The sequence below is a fragment of the Benincasa hispida genome, chromosome 10, assembly GCF_009727055.1.
Source record: "Benincasa hispida cultivar B227 chromosome 10, ASM972705v1, whole genome shotgun sequence".
Classification (NCBI taxonomy): Eukaryota; Viridiplantae; Streptophyta; class Magnoliopsida; order Cucurbitales; family Cucurbitaceae; genus Benincasa; species Benincasa hispida.
The window spans coordinates 52,773,658-52,787,895 of NC_052358.1; the positions used below are offsets into that span (position 1 = coordinate 52,773,658).

Genomic DNA, 14,238 nt, shown 5'->3' on the forward strand with positions numbered 1-14,238 from the left:
GGTTGGGTACCTTATCCTAGTAACACTATGGATACGACCCACTTTGTATTTGATACAAATATAATGATCCAACGTGTTCATATAGGTGACACACAAGTGAGGGTATCATATGCAATGAGTTTGTATAAGATTGGACCGCGAAATCGCGAAATAGTAACCACTAGATGTAACACCGTTGACTAGTTAGGTTTCTATTTCAATAGGATGACCTAGACAACTTAGTCTTAATCCTGAGTTTATTGTGAACTTCTGCTCACGAGGGATTGTCCTTTTATTTTCATGGGTAAAGGTGGCGAGTTCATCGACCCAATTTGCCTACCATTTTGGGAACGAAACTGAATAGAAAGCTGGGAACATAATAATACAAGATAGAATTCACTCATTCCCTCCTTGAGGGTAAGTAGATGAGTGTTCCCTTAAGTGGTGTCTCTGGGACTTAAACAAAGAGTCCTACCCTTTCATTGGCTTGAGAGGGATTTCTGTTTATTGGTTGGACCATAAATAGGTTGTTCCTTAGAGAAGCACTAGTACTTAAGGAGCCAGAGGTAACCCAAGGATAAAATGATAATTTGATCCAGTTGGAGTTACGAACACTCTTGAATGACTAACTTACTGGTATTGGTCTATATTCATAGACACAGAAATATATTTATAATGAGAAGAGTGCAACTATGGGTCTTTAGTGGAGTGTACCCACAGTTAACGAATGTTGATACTTGGTTAATGAGTTTAACCAATTAATCTCATATCGTTGGAGCTTCTGACCTACAGGCCCACCAGGTTCCCTTGTTAGCTCACTAGAGGATACTTAAAAGGGATAATTTGAATTGTACAAATTAATTTGAGGAAACAATGTATTAATAAGATTAATACATAATTAGTTATGAATATGATCTATAATTAAATTGGAGAGCAATATTTGAATAAGATTCAAATTAATTAATTCAAGTGAATTAGATTCACAAAAAATCAATTAATAGAGAGGTTTTGTACATGGGATATATATGGTAATTAAATGTATACATTAAATTGGGTTTAATGTATAAGTAATTATTTAATTATTGTGCAAATTAAAATTAAATAAGTGTTATTTAATTGTGCATATTAAATAAGTATTATTAATTGGGCTAATTGATTAAATAACCATTATTTAATTAAATGGGCTAATTAATTAAATAAACATTATTTAATTAATTATAGAAAAGGAAAATATATTGGGAAAGGGTCTTGGCGTTTCTCTATATAAAGACCTCCCCATGGCCCTTTGAGAAGACACTGGATACACAATTCTCATTGTAGAGAAACTCTGACAATACACAACTCCTTGATGTTATTGTGTAGAATTTTCTCTTAACCTCTCTATTCTCTAAAACCTTATTCTCCTCTCCCTCTCCCAATAGTTAGATACCACCTATCCATCTATTGGAATCCCATAGAATAATGAGGCAACTCTCGTGGTAGTGTTCGAGATCGTTCAAGGAGTTGTTCATGATCAATACCATTTGGAGATCCGTTCATTGGAACCTTGGAGAGGATTGTTCATGGCACTTGGAGAATCTACCAAAAATAAGAACCGTTCTAATCCTTTCCCCAATAACATGTTGATTTACGTGTCTATTCATTCAGTTTAGTATAACGATTTTGTTTACTGTAAAAATCGAATTGCGGGATGTAAGGCGTTGATGAGACACTTCCGTTGTGAGATTCGATCCCTTTACCTCATACATGTCAAATAAGATCTAGTTCATGCTCATACATTCTTGTAAAATATCTTATAAAACAAGATCGTGCCCATACTTATCACATACTTCAAACATGATAGTCATATGTTCATATTTCCTTTCTAATTAGGCATCATGATTCATACAGTCTTAGAACCATCAAAACTATCCTTAATTTTATCGCCCGACATGAAGGCAGTTCCAGTAGTAAGATTACTTACCTTGGAATTAAGTCCAAATAGCTAGCAATTGAACTTTGCAAAACCTTGAATCCCAACATGTGGTTTAATCCAAAACTGTTTCGAAGCTTCAAAATCAACACAATCCAACAACTACATCACCAAAATAAACTTTTAACTCTAATTAACAACAACTTTAGACATTTTAATCCAACCTCCAAAATCAAAATTAAAACGAAAATTAAGCCAACACTTAGTGGGTATCCAAAAGTTCTCAACAAAGACCCCAAACTTTACAAAAAAAAAAAGGATGTCGAACAATTTTAATCTTGTCTAAAATATAAATTCTGAAGATAATGGTGCTAACGGCAATGGCGACGATGGCAACCATAGATGGGTGATGAGCGTTGCTGTCGGACGACGCAAATTATTTAGGCTAGCAGCTGGTAGTAAGGGTCTTGTATGAGTAGGGTTTGCAAGAGTGAGAGAGAATGGAAAGGTTCCAATTTTACAGATTTTATTAAGCAACAATTACGAACAACCCAAAGCTCCAAACAATGGTTCAATAGTTCAAAATGAGACCCTATATGTCCCGAACAGACTGACCAAATTTCAATATATCCAATGGTTCAAACTTCGACAATCGACAATTTTATGGAAGTTGTCGCAAAAAATTTGAATTGCTATCTTTCTCTTCGATTTTCTGCCTCTTTTCACTTTCCTATAATTTCAAATATCCCAATTCTTTCATTTTTTTTGAAATTTTAAAAAAGATAAATCAAATATTTATCACAATATCTCCAAAATCTTCAAAGATTCTAGTAAATTAATTAACTTCCCAAATTACCTTAATTCAAGCTCCAAAAACGAAAATTAAAATGCATAAAATTTATCAATTTGATACAAATTAAATCCTTCAATATATTTAAATCAATTTAAAACCACATAAAATTAATTATCTCCTCAATTGTTTTAATTTGACTCCAAAAACCAAAAATAAAAGAAATTAAAGTCCAACAATTTAAGATAATTAACCCCAATTTATCTGAAACTCGAGATGTTACATAGGGATTAAAATAAAAACCCAAAGTTTAGAGAGAATCATTATACAATAAACTTATAAATTTATCATTTTTACATTATCTTATATTCTAAAATTATATCTCAAAAAATTCTTTGGTCTTCCTTTACCCCTATGTAATTAACTATTATTTACTTGTAATTATTGGAACAATCCTTCATTATATAATTAATTAGGTGAGAGATTAAAGGAGGGACAATATTAATTTAATTAATGATTAAACATTTTTCTAAGTCTTTGGTCTTCCTTTTTTTTAATTATTAAACTTAAACATGTGTTTTGACTTGGTTTTTCAAGGTTATGTGGATTAAATTTAGAACTTCTCTGGTTGGAAAGTGAAATAATATTTATCAAATTTCAAATAATTGATCAATTAAACAAATCAAAATTCTCTTTGTAGGACTCATCACATTCTATTTTTCCCTTAAGAAAGAAGACTCCAAAATATTTGTTATTTGGTATCTCAAAATACACTAAATAAAGCTTTCAAGATGAATGATGCAACATGTTGGATGGGGTTAGCCAAAAATAGACTAGTCAACCAATTCCCTTGATGTCATATAAAAAGTTATTCTCATAAATTCAATGGCTAAATTTATATATTATCCCTAATATTTTGTTTCATTTTTGAAATCTTAATTTTTAAAATTTGATGATGGATTGTTGTGTGTTTATTTTTATTATAGTCTTTGAACATCAATTACTCAAATGCTTAACATTACATGTTGATCAGACTAACAAGGGGATGATTTTACAAAACGTTATTACAATCGAGTATATGCATGGTAACAAAATGAGGGTAGGCAACAACCAAAAAATTTAATTGAGGAAGGAAAATTAAAGTTGTTTGGTTTGTTTGTTAGGGACAACAATCCTCAAAATATCTTCGTAATGATATGAAAATTTCCATTTTGAGCATAATTCTCATGGTTTTATTTTTTGTTTTAAGTGAAAAGGCCTTATATCAGTAGAGATAGTTGTCCTACTTCTATATCTATGATCATCCCCCTTTATTGAGGACTTTGGTCGTATTTCCAACAATCGTCCTCCTCTCGAACAAAGATCATTGGACCTCCTCTTATAATAGTCAACTATCCGTCTTAACTCTTATCTAGGCTAACTCTTCTTTTATCGGGGCACACCACCTATTCAATAGAGTTCAATCATGGATCATATCATGACTACTTCCAAGGCTCTAGTACACATCTTTTTTCGACACTTGATCGAAGATTTTGCCGACATGACTCTAATACTACTTGTTAGGAACAACGACCTTTAAAAATTTCCACAATGGTGTTAAATTGTCTATTTTGGACATAAATTCTCATGGTTTTGCTAATTTAGGTAATTTCATCCCAAAAGACTTCATACCAATTGGGAGTTGTCTTCTCTTATAATTCTATGATCGTCCTCTTATCTTGCCAATGTGAAACTTTGGTCTCATTTCTAACATTGTCCACCACTAATAATGTTATCCAACCAAGCCTACTTCCTTTATGTTACACAAGGCATCACTCAGGTTCCATTTAGTAATCATTTCCTTTTTTGTTTTTTTTTAAAAAAATTAATCTTATTTTCTCCCTATTTTTTTACAACGATTTGCATCTAGTAATCATTTCCTTTTTTGTTTTTTTTTTTTAAAAATTAATCTTATTTTCTTCCTATTTTTTTACAACGATTTGCATCTTTCTTAAGTACAATGGTCGACTTCTTAGTTAAATTCCAAAAACGAAAACAAAATTTTAAAAATTACTTTTTTTTTTAGTTTTCAAATTTTAGCTTGCTTGTTTTTTTAAATCATTGGAAAAAAGTAGATACAAATGAAGAAATTTAGAATTAAAAATTGTATTTATAAACTTAATTTTTAAAAATAAAAAACAAAAAATAAAATGATCACCAAAGGTTTTAATTATTTACCATTATTATTGCCACATATATGCATTTCAGTAATAAGGATAAGGACTTGCTAAGTAAAAAACTAAAAATTTTGATGACCTAATTGAGAGATTGTTAAATATAATGGATAGATCACGTTAAAGTATATGAACTAAAATTTATAATTTATTTTATTTTATTTCAGATATATGTAGATTGTTATTACTCCTATATTTGAAAAAACAAAAACAAAACAAACAATTTTGTTCTTGTTCTAGCAACGTAGTTTTCATTAAATAGTTGTCTATAATAATTTTTGCGTTGACCAAAATTTGTCTCTGTACATATCTATTCATATATATATATATATATGATGTATTCTATGTGTTTAGTACTAATATATTCCAACTTAATTAAACTACTAAGACATTGACAATTTTTCTCTTAATTAATCAATGAAATTATGGATGTGTTTAGTTTAACTTTTTGAGTGTTTAATTTTAAAAATAAGTCATCTAATGTTTAGCAACTACTTAAAATTAAATTTTAGAATACTTTTAAGTGTCTTTTAAACAATTTTTATAAAAAGAATTTAAATAAAAATGACTTTTTTGAAAAATATTTTTTCTCCTAATCAATCAAAACAGACCATAATTCTAATAGGCAACTGATTTTAATCCTAATCAATCAAGAATTTAATTTACATCCCTACTACATCAATATCCCTCATTCTCAGGAGAGAACTAGGGTGTATTTGGAATACATTTTCAAGTATTTACTTTAAAAACATGGGTATGTTTGGATTGACTTGAGAAAAAAAAGTGTTTTCTAAAAAAACTCATTTTTAATTAAACATTTTTGGTAAAAACTTATTAAAATACACTTGAAAGCTATTTTAACTGGTTACCAAACATTTCAATTTCTTCCAAAATAACGTATTTTTTAAATTAAACACTTGAAAATGTATTCCAAACACACTTTAAGTTATTATGGAAGAAATTGGAGTGTTTGACAACCACTCAAAATAGTTTTTTTAAAATATATTTTAATAAATTTTTATAAAAAATATTTAAATAAAATTAAAAAATTTTAAAAGTATTTTTTTATCAAGTCAATCTAAATGGACCCTTGCTCTAGCTTTAGTCATTGGGATTTGTTGTGGGAAAATTTCACAAAATGACTCTGAAACCCAAAAACTTTTCTACCAATGACCTTTTCCTAAAAACTTTTCTACCATTGACCTTTTTCCCATGTGAAATTCCAAAATTACCCCCAGATTTTAAAAAGCCTTCAGACTGTCTAGGGAACACGAGTCTCTACGAATACTTTACAACAATAGGGTCTCCCTCCATTTCATTCATTTCCTGATCATTGAGAGAATACTAAGTGAGCGTTTAGAGAATAATAAGCGAGTGTTTAGATATTACTAAGTGATCGGATATAGATTACTAAGCGATCTTACAGAGAATACTAAGCGATCGTTTAGCTAACTATTATGCGATCGTTTGGCTAACTGTTACGCGATCGTTTAGTTTTTGTTATACAATCGTTTAGATATCTATTATGCGATCATTTTAGATATATATTATGCGATCATTTAGTTTTTATTATACGATCGTTTAGGTTTTGTTCTACAATCGTTTGACTAACTATTACGCAATCATTTAGATATATGTTTCTGCCATTGTTTAGTTTTTGTTATGCGATCGTTTAGATATTTGTTATGTGATCGTTTAAATATCTGTTATGCGATGGTTTAGTTTTTGTTATACGATCGTTTAGGTTTTGTTATGCGATCGTTTAGATTTTGTTATGCGATCATTTAGTTTTTGTTATGCGATCGTTAGATAAAATTATTATAAAATTATAGAATACAATTGGTGTTGTACATTTAACTAAGCAAATAAATAGCTAAGAAAATAAATAACTAAGCGATCGTTTAGATAAATTTGTGCTAAAATTATATATTGTACAATATAATTGGTCCTAAAATTACATATTGTACAATATAAATTTGTATAGTATAATTGGTGTTGTACAGAACAAACGATGCGAAAATTACATATTGTTTAGTCTAGATGGGCCAGTGCCAAGTGTTATCAATGTTTGTCTGCACGTTTTTTTGTTATATTCTTTCTGACCACATCGTGTACACCTGTGTCTTTGTCGTGGCTCCTCTCCAATTGAAGGTATCTGGACGGTTTGACGTCAACCTACACTTGCTACCTTTTGCGGTGGTAAAATTGGTTCAAAATCTCCAAAATCTCCAACATATGGTCTTCGAACCCATTATTAACTGTGTCCGACTGGGAAGATTGGTTTGGCATAAGCAGCAAGCACACACTCAACTGTAAACCATTTTGCACATAATGTTTGAACATTAATGTTTCTCATGGTCACTGCAGATATTGCATGGGAGCATGGGATCTCAAGGCAATTAAACTCCATACACGTACATGTCTGTGAACGAAGATAAACCAACGCCCCCAAATATCCATTGTCCACATTAATTATATGCATATCCACCGGAGAAACACGATATGTTCTAGACATCAATTTTGAATCCTTAAGAATACTCATTGTGTAATCAGTTATAACGTTTGTGCATGCCATTGCATGTGTACGTTGAATATAGATCCAACCTTGTAGTCACTAGCGAATATGCTATAATAGTTTTATGATTAGTAGTTCTCAGACATCTTTCAACACTCCATTGAGGCATTCTACTATATTTGTCGTCATCTTGTCATACCTATAATGGACTTGATAAACCCTTGCCCATCGTTGTAATCCAACCTCCTCAAGATAGGCCGTCACACCAGGATATTGATGGAGCTTAGCCCAATACATCTGAAAGTCAGACATTCTATAAGCTTTCGCCGCTAGGTAGAAGTGTGGGATTATGTCTTTATTCTTGAATTTGTCCACTAAATTGTTCCGTATATGGTATATACACAGGGCATGAAATGCATCAGGGAATATACTTGCAACAGCCTTTGTAATTGAGATGTGACGATCTGATATAATCACTAGATTGGGAACATCTCCTATCGAAGCCTTCAAATGAGTCATGAACCAAGTCCATGATGCATCGTTCTTACCATCTACAATACTGAAGACGATAGGATATATGTTGTTATTTCCATAGATACACATTGCTATTAACAACATACCTTTCTTTTTCTTATGCAATGGGTCCCATCAATAATGGTTACTGGGCGGATGCAGTTTAGAAAACCTCTAATACACGGACCAAGTGCCATGAAGACGTACTTAAAGCATTGTCCGTCCTCTACTTCAACCTCAAATATGGTACCTGGATTTGCAAGCTTAAGTGCCTCGCCATATGCCATAACAATAGCATATGACCTTCTGAAGACCTTCGTGCATACACCAATCTGTACTATCTAGCACGATAAGCCCGTCCGTAAGTAATGTTCACTCCAGAATCTCGTTGGACGTCCTTAATTATATCCCTTGGGCGGTAGGTTCGACCAACTTGTTCGTATTTGGACTTGATTAAATGTCCAATAACCTAACTTTTTGCTTGTTGATGATTATCAGTTCTCATTTCAAGAGAACATATATGTTCGCTGGGATATTTCGTCACTTTGAAGGAATCACTTTCTTTCATTTTTTTGCACGGACTCTCCACTTACATTCCTCCACTGAACACCGGATAGTTAGCAAGCTCTTTGTTGAATTTTTTACACGGTAGTCAAAGTTTTTTTTTTTTATTGCAAGTATCAGTAATTTAATTAACAAGTCATATTTCGAAAAGAAAATTTGACCGACCTTTATATCTTCATCATTCAGACAATCATGAGGTATTGTGATGAGGTCGTCATATGATGGGCCCTCTAATGGTCTGGGTATATCAACAAATGGTTCAGTTGGAACGGTGGAATGCATTAGAACCAAAGACATCACAACAGGTGGAATGGGAGCAGGTGGGGTTGGAACATGGATGTTAGGTGTTGGAGAAATTTGTAGACTTGAAGATTGTCAATATCCATGTTCAGTATTGAATTGTGAAGTACATCTGGGTTCACTATTCCGACCAAACCAAGCTTCACTTCGGTCATCCCCCAAGTTACATGGCTCAATATGATCATCAAGTGAAGACATGGTATGAATTGGATTGGGTTGATCGGTTGGATTGCAATGCTGGTATATATTGTCTGTGTGTACTCCATGACTTTCATAAGGTGTAACTGATACAAATAATGACATTCGGGATGCATCACTATCTTCTAAAAAGAAGCTAAGATCTTCATCATCGACTATGTCAATTGGGGGAGTTGGGACCAATAGATTGTAGCAACATTTGATGTGTATATCAAACATATCCGGATCGATATTCAGTTGTTGGTGCATCATACTCACTAATTCACTGACTGTTATATCATACTCACTAATTCACTAACTGTTATATCATACTCACTAATTTATTGACTGTTATATCATTACTATGTGATCATGTATAAATTATTATGCGATCGTGTATAAATTACTATGCGATCGTATAGTAAACGATTGCATAGTAATGTATAAACAATCGCATAGTAACGTATAAACGATCGCATAGTAATGTATAAACGATCGTATTGTAATTTAATGCTAAATGAAATTTATATTGTAATTAACGATTGTGTATATATTACTACAGGATCGTTTATAATTTACTATATAATCGTATTGTAATTTATGAACGATCGTGTAGTAATTTATACACGATTGTATAGTAAATGATTGCATAGTAATGTATAAACGATCGCATAGTAATGTATAAACGACAGCATAGTAATGTATAAACAATCGCATAGTAATGTATAAATGATCGTATTGTAATTTAGTGCTAAACGGCACTTATTATGAAAGAAATCTGGGAGAAGAAATCGTACATTGAATGAAGTGTTGAAGAAAAAAGATGACTGAATCTGACGATGAAAGCAATCAATGAAAATATTGGGCTGAAACTCTGAGAGAAAGCTACGAGAGAACAATAAGAGAATTTCGTGAGGAGTTCGACGATAGAAAGTGAATAATGAGAGTGACGTTCCATTCTCTTCAATGCTATTGGAAAAATATTAGTTGGGAATAAATGTTTTAATGGAATGTTGGTGGTGTATTGAATGCACATTGAATGAAGGGTTGAAGCAATTGTTGAAGGAAGAAGAAATGTGGTGCAGTCTGAAAGCTTTTTAAAAACTGGGGGTAATTTTGGAATTTCGCATAGGTAAAAGGTGAGTGGTAAAAAAGTTTTTAGGAATATGTCATTAATAGAAAAGTTTTGAATTTTGAGTCATTTTGTGAAATTTTCCATTCATTATATTGTTTTTTTATGTTCCAAAAATATATATATATATCGCGAAAATAGAATATATAGGATTTTATGGAGAAAGAAGAAGTTGATTGAGGACAAGAAGATTGAGACAAATGAATCCCAACTTGGGTTTGGGACATAATCATAACAAAAAACCCACCATTGAAAGACACCGTTTTTCTCTCTTTTTCAAGTTTCAGCAAAAATCCTCTAAAAAAAATTCCTATACTACGGTAGGATGAACAATTTTCCATATTATCTCCACTTATTATATGCCAGCAAAAATCCTCTAAAAAAATTCCTATACTACGGTAGGATGAACAATTTTCCATATTATCTCCACTTATTATATGCCACATCAACATATTTTTGAAAATAGGGCGAGATTCACTTGACATTGATGGTAGTCTATTTATATTTGTGAAAATAAATTTATAGTGCAAACATAGGAAATATAATATTTAGATAATACTAAAAAAATTTCTCTCAAAACCCTAGACTGTTTCTTTTTTGTACTATAAAACAATAACGTTATTATCAATTTCCTTTACATATGTATATCAGAAAAAAAAAAACGAATAAATAAAAAAAAAAAAAAATTCAAATTTTGAAGTGTTTCAAAGCTTACCACAGCCATGGTGGAAAATCAATGATGATATTTCACACGCCGGCAGCTTTTACTACTCTGAGTTATATTATGTTCCATTTTTTCTCTCCCCTCTCAAAACCTCCATTTGGCACTCTTTTGTTACACCAACAATTATTTCAAGACTAAAACAATGGGATGGATAGTTTTATATATTATATATAGTTATGCTTTTATATCATTTGAGAGAATAATATCGGATTTATAAAATGAAATAAAATTTAGATTATTAGTCTCTAAACTTTTATATTTTATATTTAATAATAAGTTATTAACACATATATTAATACTTTTGTGCCTAAGATTTTTCGTGTCCAAATGATCGTGAAATAGTACATATTTTAAGAATCTCAAATACCTTACCTTATTAGAAACAAACTCAAAAGGTAAGGAATAATTTATACACGGAATGAAAGTTTAAGAAAAATTTGAACCATCATGATTCATGGATTAGCTAGTGATAAATAAGAGAACATGATCATAATAGAGAACTAAGAGATCATGGGTTCAGTCCATGGTAATCACCAACTACGACTAAGATTAGTCATAAATTGAAAGTTCAGGAACCTATTAAGACATTTTTAAAGTCCAAAAGATCTATTTAACACAAAATCTATAATTTCAAAGCCTAAACTTTGTAAGTTAATCTATAAAACAATATATCATTAGGTAACGTGTCAAAATTGTGAATGGAATGAGTATGTACTCACACTTTCGACTCTCATTAGAGAGAATTCAAAATATATTTTTTCCGTATTGGTATCGTTATCATATGACAACTGTATTATATTATGATGATCACATTGAATAATTTATAAATGGGATAAGGTAGAAGAGAGAGATAAAAAGAGTGGATGGAAAGTTGAAAGGTAAACAAAACCCACTAAGACCTTTTCTCAAACGCTTTTTATCATATTTTGTCAGACCCTCCAACTTCTCTCCATTTCCAATACCTTCTCCCCACTTTCATGGTCTTTTTTTCCCTTAAAGTTCAATCAAACTTTGAATAAATTAATTATATTAAATTTATTTATTTATTTTGTTGAAGTTTTGGAGGTTTTTGGGAGTGAAATTTCATTCATGGATACCTTGTTTAGGTTGGTCAATGATCTTGAATCCTCTGATCAATATTCTTACAACAATTATTCTAGCAGCAACTCAAAGAATTCTAGTGATCAAAATCATTATTATTATCTTCAAAACCCACAATCTCAAGAATGCTTCAACAATTTGTTCATGGAGGAAGAAGATCATTTCTCTGCATCCTCTTCTTCAAATCACCACCACCACCACCGACTCCGACAGTTTCAATGTTTGACGACTACTACTACCTCTACCGGTACGATGTTAAATTATCGTTGAATCTTTTTCATAGAAAATGGAATCGAGAAATTTTAGCAGATGAATTATAGTATAATTTTTTTTTTCAGAGGGTTAAAATCCAAAATTTTATTGATAGTTTCAAATATACATTAAAAAGTTTAAGTCCATGGATTATGGAGCATTCTCATTGAATTGGACTAGTTTTTACAATACTTAAGGTTAAATGAGTGTTTCTTTTATGTCATTGGTTTAATTTTATGGCTGAATACAAGTATTTTCATGGTGGGTTTAGATAATTAGTAGAGAAAATTTTGAACTTTCATCTCTATAAAATTTACAATATACTATATGTTTCAGGTACCGCTAATACTCCAACTGAAGACCTGAACTTTGAATTCTCCGAGGAATGGGGCTCTACAATACTCCTCCAAACAGCTAGTGCTATTGTTGATAACAACACTTGTCGAATCCAACAACTCATGTGGATGTTGAATGAGCTCGGTTCTCCGTACGGCGACATTGATCAGAAGCTAGCATACTACTTCCTTCAAGGCATGTTTAGTCGCATCACCGACTCCGGTGCCAAGTGCTACCGGACCTTGGCAGCGGCTTCGGAGAAACGATCGTGTTTCGAGTCGATGAGAAAAATGGTGCTGAAGTTTGAGGAGGTGAGTCCATGGATGACATTCGGTCATGTTGCTTCAAATGGTTCCATTATGGAAGCTTTACAAGGTGAAAAGAAGTTGCATATAATTGATATAGCCGGAAACTCCTCATTTTGCACTCAATGGCCAACTTTTATTGAAGCTCTTGCAACTCAATCGGACCAAACTCCCCACCTTACCCTCACCATCTTGGTTGCTGCCAAATCGGACGAAACCTTGCGGGCTCATAAGGTACTCTAATTTCACATTATATACCATAAATTTAATATAATATAATAAAGATAATTGTTTTAAATCACTAAACTATTAGAAATTTTTTAGCATCTATTATTGATAGATGGTAACATTTTGCTATATGTGTAAATAAGGTGACTCATTTTTACATTCTTCGAGAGTAGATATTAAAATTATTTTTTTCCAAATCGGCTTTTCTTTTTTTAAGTAAATGTTTGAATTTTTAACTAAATTATAAAATCAAAAACTTATCTTTTTAGTTTTCAAATCTTGAGTTGGATGTTTTGAAAACACTTGGATAGGATGTTTTGAAAATATTTGACAATTCAACGAAGAGAAATCAATAGATGAAGCTGTATTTATATACTTAATTTTTTTTTTTTAAAAAAAGATAAATAGTTATCTAATTTTGTTTAGGACTTCAAATCTCCACTCTGGAACGAGGTTGATGAACTATTAAAAAATTAAAAAAAAAAATTATATTCCTCCAAATTTTTAAGTGCTTGACAGAATTTTCTCTCTCTAGTAGCTATGGTTAGGCCCGTTTCGAAATTTCGATTTTACTTTTGATTTTTGATATTTATACTTAATTCGTTTTAATTTTTTAATTTTTTCATATTATGATTCCATTTTTAGTTTTTTAATTATGATTTCATTTTATTTTTTTAGTGCTTGACAGAATATTCTTTGAAAAATGTTTTTAAGTTAAAAGTCAATCTAGATACACTTCAAAACAAGAATGCTTACTTTTGAAAATGTCATAATTCCTAGTTTTGTTGAATAAATATGGATTTTTTTTTAAATAATGTTTTTTAATAAATAATGACAAAAATAGGATTGGGAGGGAAGTAATAAAAAAAAATAGGTGTTTTGGGAAAGTATCGACAGATTTAGGGTAGTGAAATCGTGTATCCAGTACACGATTTCTATGTGGCCGGTACACGAGTACCATTTAATCCAGTCAGCGGATTATACATCAGCTGACTGGTTGACCGGTCAAGCGAACTTTTGTACTCAGTACACGAGTTCGCTTATAATTTTTTTTCTTTTTTTTTTCTAAAAGTTAATTGTTAAAACTTAATTCCTTCATTGTTGCTTATAATTTTTTTTAATTGTTAAACTTAATTATTAATCTTAATTTTTTTCATTATTAAACTTAATTATATATTTAATCTGCAATGAAAACAT

General features: G+C 31.2%; 1 protein-coding gene across 1 annotated transcript in view; it reads left to right on the forward strand.

The window, feature by feature from the left end:
- Positions 1-11,779: 11,779 nt before the first annotated feature.
- LOC120088716 (protein SHORT-ROOT-like) overlaps positions 11,780-14,238 on the forward strand; it is an 11,651-nt gene continuing 9,192 nt past the window's right edge. Inside the window, exons 1-2 of the mRNA XM_039046147.1 lie at positions 11,780-12,167; positions 12,509-13,047. Coding sequence (XP_038902075.1) covers positions 11,909-12,167; positions 12,509-13,047 — 798 coding nt within the window. The 5' untranslated portion in view covers positions 11,780-11,908. The remainder of the gene's footprint in view (positions 12,168-12,508; positions 13,048-14,238) is intronic.